The 24,763-nt window shown below is 46.6% G+C and overlaps 2 protein-coding genes across 2 annotated transcripts in view; both read right to left on the reverse strand.

Moving 5' to 3' along the window:
• The window catches only part of Serpina6 (serpin family A member 6), an 11,078-nt gene extending 6,734 nt beyond the window's left edge, over window positions 1–4,344 (reverse strand). Inside the window, exons 1-2 of the mRNA XM_021202626.2 lie at window positions 4,163–4,344; window positions 943–1,553 (exon numbers count right to left, since the gene is read on the reverse strand). Coding sequence (XP_021058285.1) covers window positions 943–1,534 — 592 coding nt within the window. The 5' untranslated portion in view covers window positions 1,535–1,553; window positions 4,163–4,344. The remainder of the gene's footprint in view (window positions 1–942; window positions 1,554–4,162) is intronic.
• A 12,244-nt stretch (window positions 4,345–16,588) lies between these two features.
• On the reverse strand, window positions 16,589–24,520 carry LOC110323981 (alpha-1-antiproteinase-like). Its single transcript, XM_021201360.1, has 6 exons — window positions 24,457–24,520; window positions 23,662–23,782; window positions 22,626–23,239; window positions 20,234–20,504; window positions 18,078–18,228; window positions 16,589–16,890 (listed from the first exon to the last, which is right to left on the reverse strand). The coding sequence occupies exons 3-6, from the start codon at window positions 23,236–23,238 to the stop codon at window positions 16,678–16,680; spliced, it is 1,248 nt and encodes a 415-aa protein (XP_021057019.1). The 5' UTR covers window position 23,239; window positions 23,662–23,782; window positions 24,457–24,520; the 3' UTR covers window positions 16,589–16,677.
• Window positions 24,521–24,763: the final 243 nt, after the last annotated feature.

The raw sequence follows: 24,763 nt of genomic DNA on the forward strand, positions 1-24,763 counted from the left end.
GTGTGTGTGTGTGTGTGTGTGTGTGTGTGTGTGCTATGTTTGTTTTTTGGTACATGTGCATGTGTGTGTTTGTGGGTATGTTTGTGCATTTGTGCATGGTGTATGTTTGCTGTGTACTAAGATCTTAGAGGAAGAAAAGAACTGAAACACAACTCTAGAGAAGATAGAAAAAGTAGAAATTATAGACCATGGCTTTCAATCTTGATTCTCTGAATATTTAGGGAGGATGGCACCATGGGGGGGGGAACTGTGTGAGTTTGTGTATATGTGTGTGTTCTCTGCATATGTTTGTTTGTGTGTACATATGGGTTTCCTGAGTGTGTGTATGGGTATTTGTGTTTATGCATATTGTGATTAGCATTGTGAGTGACATGTTCGGCAGCCTTCCTGTCCACACCACTAGGTCACCCTTTCTCACCCCTCACTGTGACATAAAAAACTGTTCCCCAAGGTTGCCTGGGAAAGTGGGAGCATCACCTTCCCCTGAGAATCTGTGCTGTACAAGAATTACAGATCTGATTCTCCAGGATGAGGGAATTACAGATCTGATTCTCCAGGATGAGGGAATTACAGATCTGATTCTCCAGGATGAGGGAATTACAGATCTGATTCTCCAGGATGAGGCGCCTCCAAAGCAACATTCGCTTGGTGGAGGGGCACACAGTGGTGACACCTTCTGGGCTCTCCTGTAGAGTTTTTGTTCTAGGAGGCTAGTCATGAGTTATGGAATCTATAATTTTAGCAACTCTTTCAAGAAGTGTTCAAGAACAGCACTGTGGATATCCTAGTTCCAACCTGGTAGAGACTGGCATTTGTTAGGGGGCAGGACCTGGTCAGAGACGGCTGAGAGCTCTAGACCATTTCAAGTGGGATGGCTTTGGGGGCTCTAGAGAGATACATAGTAGAGTGGAACTTAGAATGGTAAGGAGAGGAGAACAATACCTTTGAGGAAGATGTAGTTGACCAGGATGAGGGTGGCTGAACTATCCAGGTCTGAGACCACAAGTTCAATTTTCCCCTGTGTCTTATTCTTGACATGATCGTTGATCTGTTGGCTGGCTTTAGACCAGTCCTTGGAAGGGATGGTCAAGGCCTCTGACTCATAATAGTGTTTGGTGTCTGCTAAGAATGAGTCTTTCAGCTTCAGGTTCTGGAGGAGGAACATGGCATTGCCCATGTGTATCTCCAAGCCAGTGTCAGACTGCTGGAGAAGGGAATTGAGGTACTGGAAACCCTGGTGGATCTCAGCTTCAGCCATCTTTGTGAGGTTGAAGCCCAGGTTCTCGAGAAACTGGGTGGAGTCCCTGGTGCTTAGGGACAGCATGGCCAGGGCCATGGAAATGCTCACTGGGGAGATTAAGGTATTCTTGTCGGAATTCAGGGCCACTAGGCGTTTGTACAAGTTGAAGGCAAAGTCAACATTGGTGGGAGCCAGGTCTCGGTGAGAACTTGAATCCTCATCAGTGACGGCCTGGGCGGTCCAGAGGCCACTGGTGCAGAGCCAGAAGAGACAGGTATACAGGGCGAGTGACATTGTTCTGGTTGACCAGGCCCTGTCAAGTCAACAGTGCTAGTTAGGTGTTATGACAGTCACACAGTCAGGGGCACATGGTGCTGAGAATGAAAGGCCCATTTTGTCCCCACCCTTCCTTCTCATTGTCTGTGACCCAGGCAATCATACCAGAGCCCTGGGCTTCTGGATCCTCATTCGGAGAAGTGTTTTACTCAGTGTGCTTGCTAAGTGCCTAACACACCACCCGAGCATTTTGCCTATATTCTCTTGCAAGTTTAAAAATAAAAACCTCGAAGTAGACTTCATTAACTTGTCTGTAGGCAGCCAGAAACTCAGATAGGTTAAGGTACCAATACAATTCAACATGTGAGAAAAACAAGCAGACAGACAGATACGGTCAGCCAAGGATCTATAACCGACTAAGCTTACCCTCAAAGCTGAGGGCTTGCTAAACCACACTCAGTTTGTACATTACTAAACTCCGAAAAATTGGTTTCCTTTGGATTCCAGATCAGAATGAAAAGTCACTGGACATCAACTGGAGTCTGATGGAGGGATAAAGTAAGCCACCAAAGGGCAGTGTGCAGACAATTGGCAATTTGGGGGCCATTGGGATTTTTACTGTGCAAACCCACCTTTTTACATTCTATGTGATTTTTAATAATAGCCTTGATGTTGACTTGTTGATGGGCTCTGTGTTAATCACTGCCTATGGCCAAAATAGAAGCTTTGCTGATAAGGTAGGCTTAAGAGTCACACTAGGCTCTCCATTGATGGCGTCTGGGAGAGAGAATCAGTTCTCTTTAGTAATGCCACTCCTGAGAGACTAGCCGTGCTTCAGAAGATGGCCCTACTCCTGTGCACATATTGGCTACATGAAGCAGCCCCAGTATCTTTTTTTTTTTTTTTTTTTTTAAGAGCACATGAAGTTGGGAAGGATGTAGGACATAGGAGAGTTGGATGGGAGGAGAGGCAATGGTGAGCAGATTTGGTCAGAGCACACATCCCTGTATGAATTTTTCAGACCAAAAAAAAAAAAAAGAGCCATGAATCATAAAAATTAGACATCAATGTTTTGGGAGTTACTCAATCCAGGAAGACAGCATCTGTGACTGACGTGAGATCGGGATGGGAGACTGCTGTGCAGGAGCTGAGTTTACAGGAGTTCCCCAGGAGCCCTGTGAGACTCACCCTCACTGATGCGGGGCGGGGGGATAGAGGTCCTCAGGACCCAGTCCTTCTTACGTTGGACTGATCACCATCTGCTGGACTGCAGCATGGCTGAGCGTCACAGGTCTCCCTCCTCCACCCCTCCACCCCTCTACCCCTCCACCCCACTGTTCTTACTCTGTTGCAAGCCAGGTCAGAGGTTAGGGCAGAGCAGGAGCCAGAGGAGACAGGGCAGGGCAGGGCAGGCAGGGCAGGTCAGGTCACTACAACCCCTCAGTGTTTGCTGAGCTCTGTCCTGGCCTGAGACCTGGAGGTAAAGATGGCCCTCCTCTGACTACCCCATGGGGCTCCCCTCTGGGTCTATCCCTTCCTTTTCTCCTCTGGCTCATTCCCCCTTGGCCTTTGAGACTCAGGTGCTTGGTTACTGTCCCAGGAGGCCTTTCTTCTCCCCTTCTCTCTGCCCTCGTCCTTGTTGGTTTCATCTTGGTTTCAACACTGGGCCATACCTGTCTCTGAATCCCCTTTGGGGAAGGTCATACCCCAGTCAACAGTTGGCTGGGCCTTTTTTCTCTTCCTGCTGTTTCTGGGTGCAACTGTGTGCCTCACTCTCCCTGTATCAAACCTACAGGCTGGAGAGTAAATCCCCCTGCCTCAGAGGACGGTTCTGAATGCCTGGTGGGGCTGTCCTAAGTGCATGATTTACGTAGACTCACTTCACCAGTCATCCCGCACCTCACTGTAGAGATGGGACACCAGAGCTGGGTGACGTAGACCTTCCGTGTAGAGCGGGGTGTGCACCCTCAGAGTCACACCTCTTGCTTTGTCTACTGAAAACCACATGGCCTGCAAGGTGGCTCTTTAAGGCCAGCCTACAAAAAAAAAAAAAAGACTAAGGGTCATGTGTTTCTTTCTAGTAATATCTTCCTTGCCATACCTCTCTGAAGTGCCTTGGATCAGGCGGGGATTTAGGCATCATGGCACGTGGTATGATGCGGAGAGAAGCAGGCCATTCTTCTTCCAGCTGTATCACCCCTCCCCCACTACACATTCCTGAGTTACTATGGCATGGGGTGTGGGCACTCTTTCAAGGGTCCCTGCGTATACCACCTGTGCACTACAACCCTACCCAATAGTGTGCTACCTGGCACTAATCCATCCCAGCTCTGAGATTCCCTCTCATTCCTGGATGCTAAGGCACCAGGCAACAGGTGGCAATAAAGCATAGCCCTAGCTCTCCTGCAAGGTAAGATGCGCAGGTGAACCACAAGGTAAGAAACCCAAGTGGCTGAACCACAGACTATGGGATCCGAGAAGTCCTCCACATGGTCGCCTCATGCCACAGCTAGCTACCCTCATGTTCCTCTATTAAAAATCTCAAGCAAGCAAGCACTGCTGTGTTCTGGAGTGCAGCAGATGTAAAGGCAGGGACCCTAGTAGGAGCAAGAGGCACAGAGTACTCTGAGGTCAGGGGTGACTCACGTCTGCTGTGGGCTCCAGCTGTTCCTTCTGGCTCTGCTTTGCTGCCTGGGATCCTAGCACACGTACAGTAAGGCTTCTGGGAGACTCTCCACTAAATCTTGTTTGCTGGTGTCTTGCTGGTTAATGGTTAGAGGAGGGGGGCAGTGGCCTTCACCATTTGGTGGTCCCCACCCCCCAAGCATCAACCAATGGGAAGCTTTATAGAAAGTGAGGGTAAACACAGCAATTCTGCAAATTAACTCGGCATTGCATTCTGTCCCCTGAAGTTTTATTTTTAATATCAAAGTGTGGCTGGAGTTGCATCAGGGTTCGTGGTTGCCCTGTGCCATCTGGCAGGGGACTCATTGGTGTCATTGATAAGCACCGTGGCATGGACTCTATGAGGAGCCAGGTGCCTTGGCACCAGGAGGGGAAGAAGCAGGCAAGGGTGGGGGAAACAGAGATGCATGAATGAATGTGTGACTGTCCAAGGACGTTCCCTGGCTTATCTCAGGCCTCCCAGTGACTCATTGAACAGACTGCTACGATCTCCCTTCTTTATGAGATTGACTTGACCCAGTTTTGGTTTTAGTTGGGTTTTTCTGTTGTCACCAGGTGTTGAACCCAAGACCTTATGCATGCTGGTCAAGGGCTCTGCCACTGAGCTCTATACCTTAGCAATGTCTCGTCTTTAAAGAAGGAAACTGGGAAGGGCTGGAGATGGAGTGAGCTGCCTTGCAGCCATTTCCCTCCTGAAGTCCAGCTCTCTTCCTCTCACCCACGCGTTTATTCTCCGGATCACTTTTGTTGCAGAAGACACACATCAAAGAAATACTATTTGTGTTTGTTTTTTTTTAATTTATAAATAGGACTCCCAAGGAGTGGAAAGGCTGCAGGGTCTCCAGTCAGTCACTCTCTTTCTTCTCCTTCTCCTCTCATTCCATAGTACTTCTATTACAGTGGGGAGAAAGAGCCTGCCAGAGCCTTAGCTGACGCGATCTCATGGATCTCACAGGCTAAAAGCAAAGGGAAAATTTGTGTGTGTGTGTGTGTGTGTGTGTGTGTGTGTGTGTGTGTGTGTATGGCCTCACAGTTTCTTTCAGTCCCTCAGAGGACTGAGGACAGGAGTATATGTTTGTCTCTGCACCAACCACAGGGTCCAAGGGAATGTACCTCTGTGAATACCCACCATGAGCCCTGAGTCCTGGGCCTCAAGTGCAGAGCTCTGTGCCCCAAACCCTGAGCCTAGAGCCCTGAGTCCCCAGCCCCAAGCTGAGCCCAGAGCCCCGTGCTTGACTGACAGCAGCATCACTTTCAACCAAGGATGAAGGGCGCCGCTCCCATGGAAATAAGAAAGGTTAGAGGTCATGCCTCGAAGTTTGGGCAGTCCAGTTTTGTTAATAATTGTTGCTCCTTTCAAGATTTCTATTTTGTAAGCCAATTTTGGACTTTATTGCCAAGGATTTATCTTATCTTGATTTGTAGATTAAATATTTTTCATAGTTAGCCAAGTATACTGGTGTGCTCCTTTAATCCCGGCACTGGGAAAGCAGAGTCAGGTGTGTGATATCATGGTGTGCACTCCAGCAGGCCTGAGCCACCTAGCTTCCACAGGCTGGTGTTTGCAGCCCACACAGCCTGTCTCCTGGTGGACTTTGTTCATTTCCTACGGTTTTTCTTAGCAGATATTCCCCATTCCTGGTATCTTCCACATCCTGGGATATCCACTGGTGCTCAAATGCTACATCCATAGTTCATGACATTATTACCAATCCCAGGGGCTCTCTTGGGGGGGGGGATTTGTTCCCACTGCATGCAGTTCAGCTCCCTGGCTGCCCATAAAAATGTATGTAGATGCCTAAATGAACCTGTAACTCTAGTACTCTCCATATCTCTAAAGCCAGTACCATTGTGGATGATGTGAGGGTCAGCCTGGTGGAGAGAATCATGAAAGACTTGGGAAGTCAACAGAGAACTCACAGCTCAGGAAACTCCTGAAAGTTACAAGATTTACAAGGCCCCTTCTCAAGGTTAAATAACTGGTAACAATTACTGGGTAGAGGAGAATCTTTCACAGGCTGAGCACCCTGTAAGTCATGCCAGGAGCTCCCAGGAATCTTTTTTCATGGCCCACAACAGCAGTGCTCTTTGGAATCTCATGTTCAGAAAGACTGGGCACAGGCCTTGCCTGGCACTGGCAAGGTCATGCCAAGCCAAAGACAACAGTGATCAGTTTTCAGAGAAGTCTTTTGGCTGGCCTTTCCCCAACCAGGCTATTTACTCAAGGAGTCATGAGCTATGTTGGCAAATACAGATGCCAACCAATGCCATTGGTCAGTGTGTGGGTGACATAGGGAGGCTGGGTGCTCTCTCCAGGGGGCTTCCAATGCGTCTCTTAAATCCTGAATTGAGAATATTGAACATGGGTTGGGGTGTCACTGACACTAGAACCTCTCTTTTGGGTCACGAGACCCACCTATGTCCTTTCCTGTTGGTCATAGACACTGGGGCCACCTATCCTTACTCTTGGGATGCCGAACTCCTCAAGCCCACATCAGCCCTGATTCTCATGGGCAGGCTACTTCTTTTGGCTTTAGTTTCCTCAGCTTTCCTACTGAGGGGGCCTGAGTCTATTCAGTCACCTTTGTCTTTCCTCTCCCTTCATACCTCAAGTTCAGCTCTGCTCTTCATCCAGGGGCATGCAGCTCACTGAGCTGGGTGCTATGCCCGGCACCTCTCACAAGCTCCCAGCTCTGCTGTTGGATGTGTGCTGACTGACTGGCTTGTCCTTTCAAGAACCCTATGGGGGAGACATATTTTCATCCAGGGAAACATAACAAGAGTAAGAGCTTTGGCTTCAAATCCAGATCTCTCACTTCAGTGGTCCCTAGGATCATTGCCATCCCCAGAATCTCTCTGGAATGTCACGAAGGTTAGTACAAGTAATGCATTAAAAGAGCATGGGATCGTGTTGACATATTGTAACTTTACTTATTACGGATGCCAGGGAGTGTTGGTACCTCCACTGGGCATTCCAACTGGCAGAGATGTCAGACAAATTTCCTAAGAAATGTGTGTCAGGCAAATGGACTATGAAATGAATTCGAAACCATGTACCATAGCCAGAGCCCATGCTCCTCCCTCCCACTAGCCTCTACTGTCCTATCTTTGTTCCCCACTCTCTTGCTATGTCTCATTCTGGGGCTAAGGTGATGGCAGTTCAGGTTTTAGCCAGTGGAACATTATGGACCACATCTGGTGTCAGAGTCTGAAGGAGGAAGTTGAGCTGGGGAAGAGTGATTATGTGATTGCCTGCCATTTGTTCAGATGTGTCCCAGGAACTCACAAGTTAGCCGTGGCCCAAGAAACTTCCAGAAACGTAAGGTAAAGGAGACAGAATGTGCTGAGGCCATCATCTCTCCGGAGGGAAGCTGAGTTCTGTCTGGAGCTCTCTCATGGTCAAGATCAATGACCTTGCACAAGTTGCCTGAATTCTCTGAGGCTCAGTTTATTTGTTTGTTTTCCATTTCTGTAACGAAATACTAGCAGCTGAGAAACTTTAAAAAGAAAAAAAAGTTAATGCACTTCACAGTTGTGGAGGTGCCAGGGCAGTGTTCCCCAGCCTTCCTCATGCTGCTGCCCCCACGTTGTTGTGACCCCACCATAAAAGTATTGCGTTGTTACTTCGTAACTATTTTTCTACTGCTATGGATCATATTGTAAATAGTTTTGAAGCTAGAGGTCATGACCCACATGTTGAGAATGGCTTCTCAGGTCGGGGTGGAGGGCATTTCAAGGACATCATCTTGGCTCTGGTGAGAACCTCAGTGTGGATAATACCACAATGGCCAGAGCACTCACAGATGTGAAAGATCACAAGGCAAGACAGGCAGCCAGAAAGCAACTGGGGAACCAAATAAGTCCCCACAAGACCTACACCAACCTCTTCTTGGAGAACAACCTCAATTAACCAAGAATTTCCCATCAGGCCTTATCTGTTAGAAGTCAGATCACCTCAATAACAAAATCACAAACTGTAGACAACAGGTACATCCAAATCATAACTTTTAGCTTTTTAAAAGTTTGTAGTGTTGTATTGTGATATGTGGTGTGTGTGTGATATGTGGTGTGTGTGTGTGTGTTTTATGCATGTACACACACATATGCTGGACCATATCTGGAGGCCAGGCATTAACATTAAAATACCTTTCTTAATTAATGACTTCTCTGTTTTTGCTGTGATTAAACTGAAACTGTGATATCCAGGCATGGTCATGCGTGTCTTTAAACCCCAGCCCTTAAGAAACAGAGGCAGGCAGGTCTCTGTAAGGCCAAGGCCAGCTAGGGCTACACAGTGAGACAGAATCTCTCTTTCTTTCCTCCCTTCCTTCACGAGAGAGAGAGAGAGAGAGAGAGAGAGAGAGACCCCTTGGGAGATGCATAATGACTCTATTTCTAGCAAAGACAAGTAGGCTCAGACAACCAATGCCTGGGATAAGGACAACTTGGCAAGCTGTTTTCATCTTGGCTGCTATCTTGGGTCCTGTGTGGTACATCCTGGATTATTGTGGTAGGGATGTTTGGAGCTGTTTGAATAGAGAAGAAGTTGAGCCCCGTTGATTAGTGGTGTCTGCAATGGGCAGAAGGGCAGAAGGACTGGCATATAGACCAGTGCTTGCCATTCACAAAGGCCAGAGCACTTGTCATGGAGACAAGGAAGTATAGGTTGGAAGAACCTGAACCTTTCCAAGGGCCACCCCACTGGAGTCAAAATGAGAATTATTTGATAAATCTCATTTTCTGTGTTTTATGCTCCACACCATAGCTCTGCTCTACCATGCCTTCTCTGGGCACTGGTGGGAAGCCACAACCAATTCTTAGCCTGTCCAATGGGAATAAACACCTGGTAGCAGCTGAGCATTGATTCTGACCTCTACACATGTACACCCACATGCCTCTGACCTTCACCTGCCTCTGTTTATTGAACAAACACGCCTTTGAGCCAGTTTACTGAGCCTCACCTGGCTAATCTCAGTGCTGTTTCAGGGTGGTTGCCCTCACTGCTTGAGCACCTACTGCATGCTTGGAGCTTTAGGTGTAGCTAAAACAACCATATTTAACATATAAAACAACCATATTTAAAAAACAACTTCAAACCCCAGAAGGCATTATGAATCCCCCTTCCTTTGTGAAAGGCAAAGATTACCCGGTAAGACACAGCTCATGAGTGGCTAGCTCAAGGCATGGATCCCAAGCCAAAATGCTTCTTCTTGGATGTCCTTGTTTTGGAACTACCATTGGGTGCCCAAAGTCAGTCATGGTAATAACTCCATGCTTATTGCCTCTGTCCTGGACATGAGTTTCCCTTTAGATCCCAGGGATGGCACGCCTCCATTCTTTCATTCCTCCCAAGACAGATGTTAGCACATGCTCAATTCCCGGGTTCCCAAGTTTGCAAGAGGGACCTCCTTTCGCCACACTCTACTGAATGTACTCCTTACATGGACACTCAAGGGAGAAAGATCTGCTTAGGATGCGTTAGTTTCCAGGTCCCTCTTTCTATGAAGACTAGGCAAAAGTGCCTATGTTACTCTGTTGTGAGGGCCACAGTGGAATACCACACAATGGGTGGCTCAACATCTGGAATTCCTTGTGTCTACCAGCACTGCTGGGTTTTAAGTTCCCCTCTTTGCTTCCTGGCGTCATCAGGCATCTCTGCATGATCCCCTTGCATTTTCCTGTCTCGAACTTAGAATCCATCATTTGTCCAAGAAGTCCCTGTCTCAGTATTGCGAATGACATTAGAGACAAGGTCTCAGTGTTACACATGCTCCTCATGCTGCTGTTTCTCGATTCTCAGCAGACTCCTCAGGAATGTGCCTGGAAGCAAACCTATACACATGCATCTATGAGCAACCTATGCATATGTGGTCTATAAATATATTAAGCTAAATGTCAATTCATACTTACATCTCCAGCTACCAGCCATAGGATATTTAAATTTGGTTTACATTTCTATGTGAGCATGTCTGTGTGTCTGTGTGTGTGTGTGTGTGTGTGTGTGTGTGTGTGTGTGCACCTGCATGCACCACAGTGCACCTGTGGAGGTCAGAGGACAAGACATGGGAGTTCTATTTTTCTACCCATATGGGTGCCAGGGGACCCAAGTTGTCAGGCTTAGCAGGCAGTAAGTACCTTCACCTTACCTGCTGAAGTAAAGGTAGGTCACCACAGATCATGTTAGATTCACCTGAATTTCCAGTCATCTCCCACCCAACCCAGGCTTCAATCAACGTCCTTCATATGCTTCCTTTGGTATATATATATATATATATATATATATATATATATATATATATATAGATGTGTCTGAAGGGTCCAGCTTTACCCCTGTGGGGCATGCCTTAGTAACTAGACCTTTCAACTTTGGCCTTGTATCCTTGACATCTCAGCCCTCTTCCCTCATCCTCAAAGTGAAGTGACTTTCCCCATTTTTAGCACAGGGGGGTCTTGTCCCACATTGCTTTCTACCCTGAGATTCCACAATTGCTAAATGAGTTTTTTAAAGTCACACCACATCTTTTTTAAGGTTCATCTTTGGCTCTGTAATTTGGTTTTGGTAATGGGTTTTGGCAATATACACTGTAATGTGTTCATGATTACACATCATACAAAATGTCTTATCCCCCTTGCACCAGCTCCATTTCTTCAGCCTTCCCTCTCCCCAGACACCTGTAACTACTCACCTGCCTGCTGGGCCAGGCTCTTCCATTCCTTTATGTCAGGACACTCTGACATTCCTTTAAGCTGGAAACTCATATATTACAACCCAATTTTCAAGAAGAATATGTGTCAAGGAAATTTCAATGAGAATAAATGATGGTTTCAACAAATTGATCTCAGAATGTTTGGTACTCAGAAAAAAAGGAAAATGGGGGTTAGGAGAAGGAGGAAGAGGAAATAAAGAGGAAAGAGAAAGAAAAAGACAGGAAGAGGAGGAAGTGAGGGAGAGAGGAGGAAGGAAGAAAGAGAGGCAGGGAGAAGGGAGGGAAAGGGGCAGGGAATGAATGTCTCCTAACCCCGTTTTCCTTTTCATCTGAGTACCAAGTATTATGAAGTCAATATGTTGAAAAGATCATTCATTCTCAATGAGATTTCCTTGGCTCATTTTCTTCTTGAAAACTGAATTTTAATAAATGTTTCTAGCTTAAAAGAATGTTAGGTGGTTAGAACCCCTCAGCTTGGAGCCTCTCAGTTGAGTTCCTTTCTCACTGCATATACATGAAAGGTCACTGCATTCCTTTAAGATGTCTTAAGTCAGTTCTTCTCACAGCTTTCTCTCATTAGTCTTTAGTAATCTTTTGTTGTTTGAATGCTTAGCCATCTTCTTAGGGGCATGGCAGCTGCTTCTATAGTCAGTGACTGAATTAAACCAAGAGTAATTGTGTATGTGAGGTGTGCATGTGTGTGTGTGTGTGTGTGTGTGTGTGTGTGTGTGTGAGAGAGAGAGAGAGAGAGAGAGAGAGAGAGAGAGAGAGACTGACTGTCTTTGTAGAATATTTTCATATTGAATTGGTAAATATCCAAGTTGATGGTTTCTGGGTCGGATAAGACTCCATCTCTATCGGAAAGATGCCTGTTTTGTCTTTTCAATTTCCTGGAAATACCTTTTGCTGATGTTTTGTTTTACATGGTTTGTTCTTTTATTGCTCATGTTTTTTGGAGTTTTATAAGATTTTTTTGACCTAAGCTTAGGGCATGTAAATTTAAATTAAAGTTTATTTTAAAACTTTGATAGTTATAGTTCTTATGGGTGTATGGACTCATTGTGAGTTAATTTTAAGTAGTGTGTAAGGTGGAATTTAAGCTCTTTGTTTCTCCCTTTCTCCTCTTCCTCTCCCTCCATCCCTTATCTTCCTCCCTTACTTTCCTTTTCCTTTTCTTTCCTCTTTAATTCCTCTTCCTCCTTCTCCCTACAGTTCATTTCTTATAAGTGTACTGCTACGTACTTGTATTATATTGTTATCAACTTGACACAAACTAGGGTTGTATGGGACGAGAACCTCAGGTGAGAAAATGTTCCCATTAGTTTGGCAAGTAGGCCACTTTCTGGGCAGCTTTTTAATGACTAACATGGAAGGGCCCAACCCACTGTGAGAGGTGGTACGACTGGTAGGATTGTCCTAGGTTGTATCAGAAAGCAGGCTGGGCAATCCATGATGAGCAAGCTGGTAAGTGTTCTTTCTCTGCTCAGTTTCCTCTTCCAGGTTCCTGCCCTGAGTTCCTGCCTCGGCTCCTCTCAATGATGGTCTGTAACCAGGACATGTAAGACAAATAAAACCTTTCCTCCTTAAACTGCCTTGATCAGTGTTTTATCATAGCAATAGAGAGAAAAATTAGGACAGAAATTGGTACCAGGAGTAGGGCATTCATGTGAAAGACTTGATCATGTTTGGGAGATTATTGTGGAAAGATTTTGAAATTTTGGTTTGAAAAAGCCACCAATGGTTCAGGATTAATGAGATACTGTGGGATGATGCTAAGAGAAATGCATGCTGGGCATGAACTTTCAGAGGGAAAAAAAGTATCAGAGCCATTCACCTGCTATATTTTATTAAGACAATTTGGAAGCGAAACTTTCCTGCTGCTTAGTTAGTTAGCTAGTTTGTTTGTTTGTTTTTTGTCAAGTTGACATAGCTACAGTTATTTAAGAAAAGGGATCCCCAGTAGAGGAAATGTCTTCATCAGATTGGGACAACCAATGTGACAATTGGAGGCTAGGGATGAGAAATTAGCTGTGATTAAGAAGAGATCAGCAGCACTGAGCTGAGATCTTCTGGTGTATTTCTCAGGGTAACACAGAAGGGCTGTGGTCTAGAGGGGTTCAAGGTTGCATCTCACGCTGGCCACTGAATGTGGTCATATGGAAGAGTCTCCACATGGTTTTGACAGGCTGAGAGCTTCAGGATTGAGGTATGGTGGAGAGCATATGAAGTTTGGAACAGGGAGAGACAAGGTGAGATCATTGGTGAAGAACGTGCAGTCTCATTGGCAGGGTAGACTCCAGAAGTGAAGGGATCAGGCCTCCCTCCTCCCCAGGAGGCCAGTGGCGAAGGTGCAGTGGAAAAGTCTGTGAAAACCCCAATATTTTGGAGCTATTATGACTGTGGAAAGACTACCAAGGTCAGCAGCAACTGTGGAGTGGAGCCAACCTGAGCAGAGCCTGAGAGGTCGAGTCACTCAGCCTTTGGAACCCAGAAGGTCCTGAGTGAGTCCTCTATGTGGGACACTGGGTGACAAGATTTCATTTACACTGCTTGTTTCTTTGTTTTGTTTTTAGTATTTTTTTCAGACTGTGATTGTGCTCTGAGTTTTCACTTTTGGAATGAGGAGTATATAAGATTTTTTTTTTAATTTTATTTTACTGGGGCACACAATTAAGAGATGTTGGATATTTTTAAAAGACTGAAGTTTTAAAGAGTATTAGTCTTTTGGACGTTTGAATGTGTTTTATATTGTGATAGTGATATTAAGATGAGTTCTTCGGAATAAAGAAGAAAAGAAAGGCCATGGTTTAATAGAGATATGTCCCCAGACACATTTTTGTCTACTTTTGCAGAATTTTGCCTATGTAGTCATCTGGGGAGAGCGAACCTCTATTGAGAAAATACCTCTATAAGATTAGCCTGGAGACAAGTCTTTGGGCCATTCTATTGATTAATGGTTGATATGGTGGTGCCTCCCAGTAGTGGTCTTTGGCAGTTTAATAAAGCAGGCCAAACAAGCCTTGGGAAGCCTTGATGATTTTTTTTTTTGTATTCAAACTCAGATTTCATGGGAATTTCATATCCTGGAACTTTTTTTATCCCCAGGCAAACTGGTATCACTGATTACCCTCATGTGAATTCAGACGAATAATAGTTTCTAAAAGCAGTAGTGAGAATGAGCAATTTTATGTCTGTCTGATTGTATCTATCTATCTATCTATCCATCCATCCATCCATTTATCCACCAGTCATTCATCAGATAATTGTATCATCAGTTGTCTATTAATTTCTATGCTCAATGCATCTGTCCATGATCTATTTGTTATCTCTGTGGCATCTATAGCAACACTACTTACCTATCTACCATCTGTTCCTATGTACCCACCTAGTGCCTATCAATCTCTCTGATTAAATGCGAGGACAGACTATATTTAAGAGCCTAGTTGTATCCTGATTACACAAACGTGGTGACAGGGAAGGTCTGTGACTAGGGAGTCTGAGGTGAGGACAGCTGCAGCAGCATCTGAGTGAGAGATATAAAGTGCAGCAAGGGCATACATAGGTAGAGGGGTGACCTCAGTCTGAGCATGATAGGCTCCTAATGTCCCAGGAGGGTAGGCAGGGGTGGATGGCAGTGGTTAATTGTTAAAGAAGTGAGGTCAGGAGGAGCAGAGAGTGATTAGAGATGGGAGGTGGAGCAGGAGATGGGATAAGGGTGGATTGTGTGAACGAAAGGCCCATGTGAGCAGATTCACTGTCCTGAGCACCAGGATGGCTCAGAGGCCAGAGCTGAGGGTAAAATGAGATCATCAGCTTGCACACAGTCTTTGCACTTCCCGAGGCAGCTGAGCCTCCAGCATGGAGTTGGATATTCTTGCACATAGGATGAGAACACACAGGCTGGGATAGAACTGATCTTCATGAACATTAATCTGAGCAAAGGGGACCTGCTGGAAGATGGAAGCCAAACCATATGACTCTGTGTGTGCATCGTGGTGGGGCTGAAGTGTTGCTGGAGTTGCATGCAAATGGAATGATCTGGAACGTTAGAAGGTAGCTGTATGGTAGGCAGGTGCTACTGAGATCCCCTGCAGCTGGAGCCAGAAATCTGGGAGACTTTGGAGAGGCAGCGGCTGATGTAAGACTGTGTGTAACTGAGGGCACAGACTGAGTCCCTATGATTTCCCATCAATTTGATCAGCTTGTCTACTATAGCTTGTTGGCACTGTTGGGGGGGGGGGGAGACACCTGACAGTAAGAACAGGAATCCTGTGTGCCACGCCCACTCTAGTAGTGACTCACAACAGGTCTGAAAACATGGATGAGTCCTGAGAAAAAAGAGTCTCAAGGAGACTCAACCTCCTGGAGTCCTGGCATTTCTAATAATCTATATACACGAACCCTATCCGCATGTTAGTATGGTGTATGCTCTCTTTCAGTATTATTAATGCCTTTAAAGATTGAATTTTTACCATAGGTGAAGTTTCCACCAGTGTTCTAAAGTCCTAAAAAATTCCTAAAGCCAGGAGCTTGGAATTCAGTGAGAAGGTTACCTATTCATTAACATTCTAATTCACTTCCAGTAAAGACTGGTGATACGAATTAAGCATTACAAAGAACAGAGCCAAAATATCTCAGGGCAAGCTTAGCTGAGTGTACTTTTGGAATCTTCATTTCATCCAAGTTACTTTCATATGCAAGTATTTACCCAGGCCTAGGAAATAGGGGGTTGTGGTATTGTATTATTCATGAGAAGGTCTGCTAGTGTGGACCCCTGGTGCTAGCTTTCACAAGGCTCAAAGGAGTAGTACAAATTGTGACTAGGGTGTGAAGTCTTTAGCTGACCCCAGACAGAGCTGTTCTACCTTACTGTAAACATTACCCAGAGCCTGTAAGTCCTTTTGAAATCATTCCTCTGTTTTGTGTCAAGTAACTTCAATGTACTTTGCCTGCTGTGACATCCTACCCCTTTATTTTCTGTATTATAAATGACTGGTGTTCACTTTGTGAAAAATACATTCAGTTTTACACTCTCTCCTGTGGACTGTTTGTCACCCATTCGCCAAATTCTCGCTCGCCTGCAACCAGAGACCCATTCCACACAGATCGGGGACCCAAGTGAGGTCCGTCTGCGGCACCTGTGGTTATATCAAGATGGCATGTTAGTGTTAACCATGCCCACATGGCCATGATGGCTGTGGAATGGGGCTCTGGAAGTTGGGGACACTCCTCTGTCTGATCTATCAGTTTATGACTGTGTTTTGTACACAGTTAGTGCTCAATGGTTACTGACCCTAATGATTTGTGTGAAGACATCTTCCCTCACCGAAGATGGTTTCCTCCTGAAAAGAGCATGGCGAGTCCCCCGTGGGAACAGAGCTGATGGCTCTGTGAAGATGTCCTCAACCCAAGTGAAATTTCAGTAGGTTTTTTTTTTTTTCCTTAAAGAGACCCAGAGAAATTCCCCACATGTTTTCCTTCTCAGGCCCAGGGCAAGCAGATAGAAGCTTAGCTGACACCCTTGTGAGCCACGGGGCCAGCTGGATTCCAGCAAGCAGCCAGGAGCTGACAGTCCGGAGATCTCTGACTCATCAACAGGTTTCCAGGTTGCTCTTAGCAGAGTCTCCATGTTCCTCTAGGAAGACAGCCTTCCCCATGGTCCAAGAACACCTCTCAGAAATTCTCACTTGCTGTTTGTTTTATTGAATTGATCTTCAAAGGAATATAACTCTGCTACAACTCAGGTATTGAGGGAAAAAAAATCAGAATTCAGGGACGATGTACAGCATCCATGTTGACTTTAGTGGGATTCACCACTCTCCCCATGAAGAGAAGGTTGTTGCTGGCCTCATCCAGGATTAGTAGTAGGAAGGATCTATTGAAGTGGAGGGTAGCAAGGCCTGGCTCGGGGTTGACACGGGTTTTGGAGACATCCTCTCCCTCTCCATCCTCATTCACAGCCAGCTCCGCCCTGTGCATTGCCTTTGGAGACCAAGGTTCACAGTGTTGAGGGAGCAGTTGCTCTGCCAACCCCACCTCCTGCATGTTCCACTGACTCTCTCTGCACTGGGCCCAGGATGCCCTGAACACAAGCCTTGTGCCGTCCTGCTAGAGGAAGGCAGATGATGTTGCAGAATAGAGGAGGCTCATTTCTGCATCTCTGTGTTCCAGGACATTGGGGGCTTGTTCTTCACTCTGTCTGCACCCTCCATAAGTTCCCCTCACCCCACCTCTGGCACCACACAGTGACTGTTTTCATCTCTTCACTCTGCTCCTGGCAAAGAGGCAGCCTGGGTTTTGGGGAGCTGATTGCTGTGTAGCCTCAACTCTTTTTACTGTGTTGCTTCTGTGGTCCTTACCCTATTCATGACCCAGACTCCCAGAAATATGGCTTTCTTCCTCCTGCCCCATCTCAAGCCACCGGGTCCTGAAATTTCCACCTGTGCAATGCATCTTTACCAGAATCCCTTTCCATCCCCACCCTTATCTCTGAAGCCTCCTTTGTGCTCACCCACTAGCTTTGTTCTCTAGTGATCTGGAGCATTCTCCTTCCACTGGCTCAGAGTCCATCCAGCCATTTCCTGCCAAAGCCCCCAGTGGCCCTCAGACCCTACTCGTGGAATGCAACCTGAAGGCCAGGCCACTTAGTCACTGAGTCCAGGATCTGCTCTCTGAGCCCCCCCCCCCCGTAGTTTGCCAGCCAGTATTTTAGCACCCCTTCTCTTTGTTCCAGAGACAACACCCTTGTAAAGCTTGACTCCAACCACATTCTGTTGTAACGAAATTCTTTACCTCTACAGTGGGGAGTGGAATACAGGTATGACACAAACCATTTTTATACGACATCATTCTCTAGTGACCATGAGGGTTCATTCCTTCCTGTCACCAGGGGATTAGATTATATCCACATGCCCAGCATTGATGCACCCAAGCTCCTGTCTCTCCCCTCACCAGATAATAAGCTTGAGGATCCAACTGTTTATTTCCCCAGATTAGCCACCTCTGAGGGACAGCCAGCTCAGGTCATGCCTGGAGTTGAGAGCCACCATTGCCTTGTTTGCCTCCAGAGAGCATCATGAGTTCTCATTGTTGCTCTCTGAACAAGCTAGGGAAGGGAAACCACACGCAGCATTAAGCATAAGGAGCCTGGCAACCGGGCATTAACCTACCGTGGTGACTTTCAAGGGTGCCTTTTGCAGAGTGATTCCTGAGAGGTCCATGCGTTTGTTGAACAGTTTAAGGTTACTGTTAACGTGCTTGAAACTTTCCAGCTGAAGAGCAACAGGTATGGAGAATTTGGGGAAAAACAGCCACCGCTTTCTGCTCAGGGAAATGGAAGAAGAGAACATAGTTGAAATCATGTTGTCTTGAAATCCACCCCAGCCAGTGCACTCCCAGCACACAAACAAGAGCACCTGTGTTTACTGCACATTGCAACAGGCAGGCTGTGCCAGGGACTCCCCAAGGCAATTTGCTTCCCCTTGGCAATGCTGGCAAGTGATCAGTGAGCTTGCTCTAAAATCTGAGATGGGGGCATCTAAGAGTCTACGAGTTTTTTCCAAGCTTCAGGAAGCAAAGCCAGCCTTCCAGAATCCTCCCAAATCCTGAGCAATGCTTAGGCCCCGATCATGAGCTTTATCTCTCAGTCAGTAGAACCCATCCTTAGAAAGTGGTCCCATGGACGTTGCATCCTCCATCAAGAGAATCTCTTCTTGTGCTTATTACAAATCTTTCCTCCCTAGAACATCTTATTGTAAAGGTCACAGGTGCTTTCTTACTTTGCTGTGGAGTTTCTTTCTGGCCATGCCTAAAGCTTTCTTGGTTTAATTGTCACGTGGAAAACTTTTCCCAACATTTTGCTGTGCTAAAGTGTATAATAAAACAAACCCGGATTTCGAACTCTGAGAGTTCCCACCCAGTGCCTTCTGAGGTGGTGCTGACCTGAGTTGCATTCTTCACTTCATAGGTTAGGGGATGGTACACAAAGGCACACTGTTTTAAACCCTGCCAGCCCTTGAGCTGGAGTGTTACTTCTCATAGACAGGCTGCAATGGAATGCCTGACTGTGCTTCAGCAACACTTGCCTGGGTCAGGGCTTTTCAGACTTTAACACAAACACAATTGCCCTAGAGCCTGCAGGGCTTGAAGTGCACATAAGAATTCAAGCTTCTCACAAACATCCAGACGAAGCAAAAGATTCTGTTACAGGCTAGGCTTTGGGTAGCAAAAACATTAGATACTTAAGAACAGTGGTTTCCAACCTGTGACCCCTTTGGGGGTTGAGTGACCCTTCCACAGGGCTTATCTGAGACCATCAGAAAGCACAGTTATTTACATTAAGATTCCCAACAGTAGCAAAATTACAGTTAGGAAGTAGCAACAACAATAATTTTATGGTTGGGAGTCACCACAACATGAGAATCTGTATTCAAGGGTCATACAGAGGGCTGAGAGCTTCAGTTCCAGAGATGTTGGACAAACTGATGTTAGAACAGCGCAGAGAAAGACAAATGGCTAGAAAGCCAAGCTTTCCTGTGCTGCCCTGTGCACAAGGCAGCCAGTAAAGAGGCTAGTGCCTGCTTCTTAGCAGGGCCACTAGCAGGTCACCCATTCATAAGTGGCAAGGTAAGTACTTATCCAAACACCAGTTCCATAGCACTGTGGCCTACTTGGTGACACGCTGTTCCTTCCCCTCTGGGTAAGTGAGTGTAGGTACGCATGCGTGCGCATATATGTGGAGGTCAAAGAAAGACAACAGTAGTGTTGTTCTTTCCAACCTTTTCTTTTTCTTGAGACAAGTCTCTCACCAGCTGGAAACTCAGTGTGCAATGTGTGTTGGGTAGTGTTTTTGGTGGCTTTGTTTTTCAGCCTGAAACAGCTAAAGGTCATCTGTGAAGAGAAACCTTAACTGAGATTGAGAAAATGACTCCATCAGCTTGCCTTGGCACTAAGCTGGCCAGCTTTTTTGTACATGGGTTTTCAGGGTTCAACTCTGAATCTCACACTTGCAAGGCAAGCCCTTGACCAACTGAACCATCTTCCCACCTCCCCTGTCCACCACTCTACATGAAACCTCTTACACGAAGATCCAGTTGGCTGATATTGTGGTGACGATGGTGATGGTTGTGATTTTGTATATGTTCCCCAACTTTGGAAAGTGTGGATTGCTGAATCCTGTCTCACTATTTCTGTGTGACCAAGTTCCAGATCCTGTCTCATGCCCCAAAGACTCGAAAGGTTCTCAGCCTTAAACCCAGAGCCACAGTGGCCATGGAAAAGGTCTGATAACACTTGGGGTGGAGGGTCAAAATAGCTGGGTTCTTACCTCAGTGGAAAGGGCCGAATCCACGTGTCAAAACTCTGCTCCAACAGTGCCTTCTCACATTCCTTAAGATCTCCACCATTGGGAAGAAAGAAGACGCCTGAGATGTTGCAGGTGAATGGCAGCTGGAGGACATAGCTGTGTATCTGGGAGAAATACTGCAGCTGGAACCATCCTATTCTCTGCATCATTGGTACCAGGATATTGGTCCCATTGCTTAAGGAGAAGTTCTTCATCCCTGTGTACTTCGGGTTAAAGCGATATTTCCATTTCCCTGAAAGTGCACAGGAATCAGCGGGGGCAGCCACATTTAGAGCACATCACACTTTGTCTATCAGGGAGGCTCTAAGTCTTATATACATGCCAGGAATGTTCCTTGTGGCAAGTTACATAGGCACCTGTGAGAGATCCCTATCCACACAGATCTTAGGAAGGTAATATAAACAACATGATTGATAAGAAAGCCAATGAGCTAGCAGGGGATAATGACTGAGCAGGGAAAGAAATCAAAGAGAAGAGACAGTTGCACACATAACATACTGGAAAGTAGTGTCTATTAAAGACTTAACAGTACATTGGTCAAGCCATAGCACAGTTGGGGGAGGAACTTTCCCAAATGAATAAGATGAAACACGGGGCAGCCCAGTGTTGGGAAGGCATTGACTTAGAAACATAGGAAGGATGAGCATCTAGAATGAGAAGGGAAGACACAGTAAGAGGTGAGGCCAGAGACGACAGGTGTCCACCAGTTCCTGGGTCAGTATTGGAAATAAAAGGTCTCTTAAGGGCACCCAGTGAGCATCAGTGGGGCACTTGAATCAAAACCCTGAGTACAGACCTTTCCCACAGCAATTGCTCAGCAATTGCTAGAGTGCTGTTTCAATATTATTGTGCAACTCTACCAAGTCAGAGCACGTTCTTCCCCCTGACATTTGCAGGAACAGCTGGACTACAATCCTTTGGACACGGGCACAAGAAATTCTACAGCCCAGCCTCCCCTGAGCTCCTTTTCTGGCTTCTTTCCCTACAGTTGAGGTTCCAGCATGGAGTCTGGTAGTCAGCTCTTAACCACTCTCTGGGCTAGTCCTACAGGGCCGTGGAGGCACTGATCTCAGAGCTCCAGTTGGGGCCAGAGGAACTGGGGACGACGAGAAAGATGACTTTCTTGCCTGGTAATCCTGACTGGGTATGGCAAAGGTGGATGTTCTAGAGAAGAACCTCCCCTCATGCAGAAAGCAGTCCACTGTCTTGGGAAAAAAGAATCAGAAAGTCATGAGAGTGTTACTAAGAGAAAAGAGGAGTGAACTCAGAAGCAAGTTGTTCCCCCCAGCAGTTCAAAACTGGCCATTTTCTGGGGTTCTAGGTTTCCAAAAATCCAAGCCTGCATCTCTCTTGAAGAGCCAGTCCGAGTACCCACCAGCCACCTGGCCATCGAAATTACCGAGAAGCCTCTCCGACTCCGTAGGCCAAACCAAAGCTACACAGCCCTATTTTTTACACAGCCTTCTCTTTTGGGGAGCAATAGGAGGGGTGCCCACCACAAGGGAGGAGGCCAGGTTATATCTCAATGTCAGAGGTACAACAGTTGTTAAATACAGGTGACATTCTGTGCTCCCTTGTTTTCTACCTAAAGCTTCCAGCTTCTCCCTCCAGTGAACTGGACCATGTCAGCTGTCTGCACCCCACCCCTCCTGTGCTTTGGAGACTCCTAACTCCATTTCATATCTCTATGCCTGGCCTGGCAGAGCTACCTGATCACTACCTTAACCAGATCCTACTGCCTCAACCCCCTCCTTCCTAAGTTACTGTGATGGTATTAGTAACACTGAGCGGTAGGTTGTAGGACCATTGAGCTCCTGCTTTGAGTCCTTAGGAAGATATTGAGCAAGTACTTCATTAGCTCCTACATCCTACCCCACAGCATTACTCAACACCTTCCTAATGACTCATAGGGCCAGATCAGTGGTTCTCAACCTTCCTAATGCTACAACCCTTGAATACAGTTTCTCATGTTATGCTGATCCCCAACCGTAAAATTATTTTCATTGCTACTTCATAACTGTAATTTTGCTACTATTATGAGTTGTGACATAAATATCTGTGGTTTTTGATAGGAGACACCAGTGACAGGGTCATTTGACAACTGCCCTCCCCCCAAGGGATCGTGACCCAGAGGATGAGAATCACTGGAGTAGCTAGAGTGAAGGATATTTGAGAGACAGAGGTATGGAAAGGACTAGGGAGTTGACTCAAGAGGGAGGTATCCAGAGGTGGGCAAGAAAAGGACGCTGTCCCAGGCTGAAAGAGCAGAGAATACCTAGAAAGAGCTAGAGTCTTGGAGGAAGCCTTCTTGAGTCAGCAGGAGGCAGAAAGGTTTCGCTCATGGCTCACTGACCTTTAAAGAAATTATAATTGGTCAGAAACAAATTAGTTGGTGGCTTCAAATTTCTCAGCAGCCTTGTAACTTTGCCTTGGGTCTTGACCTTAATGGCCAAGTCTATCTGCTTTTTGGCCAACTCATGGTTCCCAAAAGAGATGAGGGCGACATCGCTGTTGTAGGAGCTGTTGGCTAGTGAGAGAAACGTCTTTTCTGGCTTTAGAGTCTTGTCTATAAAGAGCAAACTTCCAGTGTGGATTCCACAGTGCTTAGCAGGCAGCAAAGTACTCAGCAGCTTCCCATACTGCACGGCGGCCTTAGCATCCAAGGCTCCTGTGACTCTGAACCCTAGATCCTGCAGAACCTGCCGCCGGGCTTCTGGCTTATCCTGGAAGGCCAGCAGCACGAGAGGCACGATGATACTGAGTGGAGAGAAGATTACGTTCTTGCCTTGTTTGGACTTTGGTAGCTGTCTGTACAGGCTCAAGGCAAATTTTTGGTTGTTGAAGAAGGGGGCTGCCCCTTGGATCGCTGGTGTGTTTGAAGTCTCTGTGGGTGGTGTCACTGGGCCACAGGAACAGGGAATTAGTCCAGCCAGGAGCAACCAGAGGGACAGGATGGAGAGTGCCATCCTAGATATATATATATATAAAAAAAATTCAGTAGGATCACTCAGTTTGAATCTGCGGTTCAACAGAAGACACAAAGCTCCAAGGTCCCCTGCTGCTCTGCCCTCTGTAGGGGCCTTAGGTTGGCTTTGTTTGGGGAAGGGATGGGAATGCTAAGGGACTGGCAAAATCTTGGGCACAGTCAGGCTTGGGAGTCTGACCCATCTGAGCCTGACTGTCAACTTCTGCCCCTCTCATTGGAGGCCCCAGGTATAGACAGAGTAGGGGGAAGTTGATAGATATTCAACCAAACTGTAGAATGTAGCAAATCTGCTCTGACTGTTCCCCATGGGAAGTTGGGATTTAGCTGTGACCGCCCACGGTCTGTGTATATGTTCTTAATCTCTGTTCAACACCAGGTCAAGTTCAACCTACCACCTACTCACCTGGAACCTGTCTGCCAGTCGCTGCCCAGGTGCCAGCCTTTGCCCTTCTGTGTCCTGCTTGTCCCTTGGAGTCTGAGGCCTTGGGATCCGGATCAACCTCTTCTGTATCCACTGGCTTGCCCTTGAGTTTGGTCAGAGAGGAGAGGCTGATAGATCTTCCATTCCCTTGTTGGTTCAGACTCACCTTCCTTTATCTTGCTGCAGCTAAGGAAACCCTTCTCCCTGGGATAAGCTCTTTCTAGCCATTCTCTACTCTTTTAACTTGGGGCAGTTCCCCCACTGTTATCCACCTCTGTGGCCTACCTCAGGATACTTCCTCCTTGAATTCTCACCCCAACTCTTTTCACCCCTACCCTCAAATATCCTCAGTACCGTCTTGTCCTTCCAGTCATTGAGAGGGCTCCAAACAAGGCTTCATTTAACCCTTAGAGCCATGCAGAATCTTGGGCCCAGGGATATCAGGGAAGTGAAGTGCCCTACTCAAGGACCACAACTAGCCAGTGACAGAGCCTGTCACAGACAGTCTGTGTCTCAAAGATGCAGCTTTACCTTTCACTGCCTCCTAGTCAGACTGAGGCATTCCTCTATAACTAGACCCTCTGAACACTAGCCTTCCAGGCCCTGCAATTTGCAGCCCAGCAAGGCTGAGGAACTCTTGGAGTAGAGCCCAACAATGGTCTCTGATCATGCAGAGGGCCATATCTCTGGGGGCAAACTAGGAGCTCTGGGGCCCAAGCCCCAGGCCAGAGGGAAGTAAGTTTTACTTACAGGACATATACTGTGAGTCTGACTCACCTGTAGCTGCCCTGGACAGAAGAATGAGGGAACAGAAAACACAACTTGCCAGTCCAAGCAGTCATGGCCACAGAACAAGGTCAGCATGTACCTTCCTCGGGCAACTCTTCCAGCCCCAGTGCAGTGCTCACTGATGTATGGGGAACCTAGAGGCACAGAAGCTGCTGAGCCAGCCTGCTGTGGATGGGGTCATACATTGGTCATGTCAAAAAACAAGAACAGAGACATCCTGGGACATCTTCTCTCCTACCATTTATCCACTCACACCTGAAGCACTTCCTTCTATCTGACCATGGCTAGGCATTGA

The sequence above is a fragment of the Mus pahari genome, chromosome 7 (genome assembly GCF_900095145.1).
Source record: "Mus pahari chromosome 7, PAHARI_EIJ_v1.1, whole genome shotgun sequence".
In the NCBI taxonomy this organism is placed as follows: Eukaryota; Metazoa; Chordata; class Mammalia; order Rodentia; family Muridae; genus Mus; species Mus pahari.

Coding starts and splice junctions, on each gene's coding strand:
- LOC110323981 (XM_021201360.1), bottom strand. CDS start 23,238: ATGGCACTCTCCATCCTGTCCCTCTGGTTGCTCCTGGCTGGACTAATT. Junction 20,505..22,625: donor CAATTATAATTTCTTTAAAG/GTCAGTGAGCCA, acceptor GTGCACTTTCAG/GGAAATGGAAATATCGCTTT. Junction 16,891..18,077: donor CACCCTTGAAAGTCACCACG/GTAGGTTAATGC, acceptor TGGTCTCCAAAG/GCAATGCACAGGGCGGAGCT.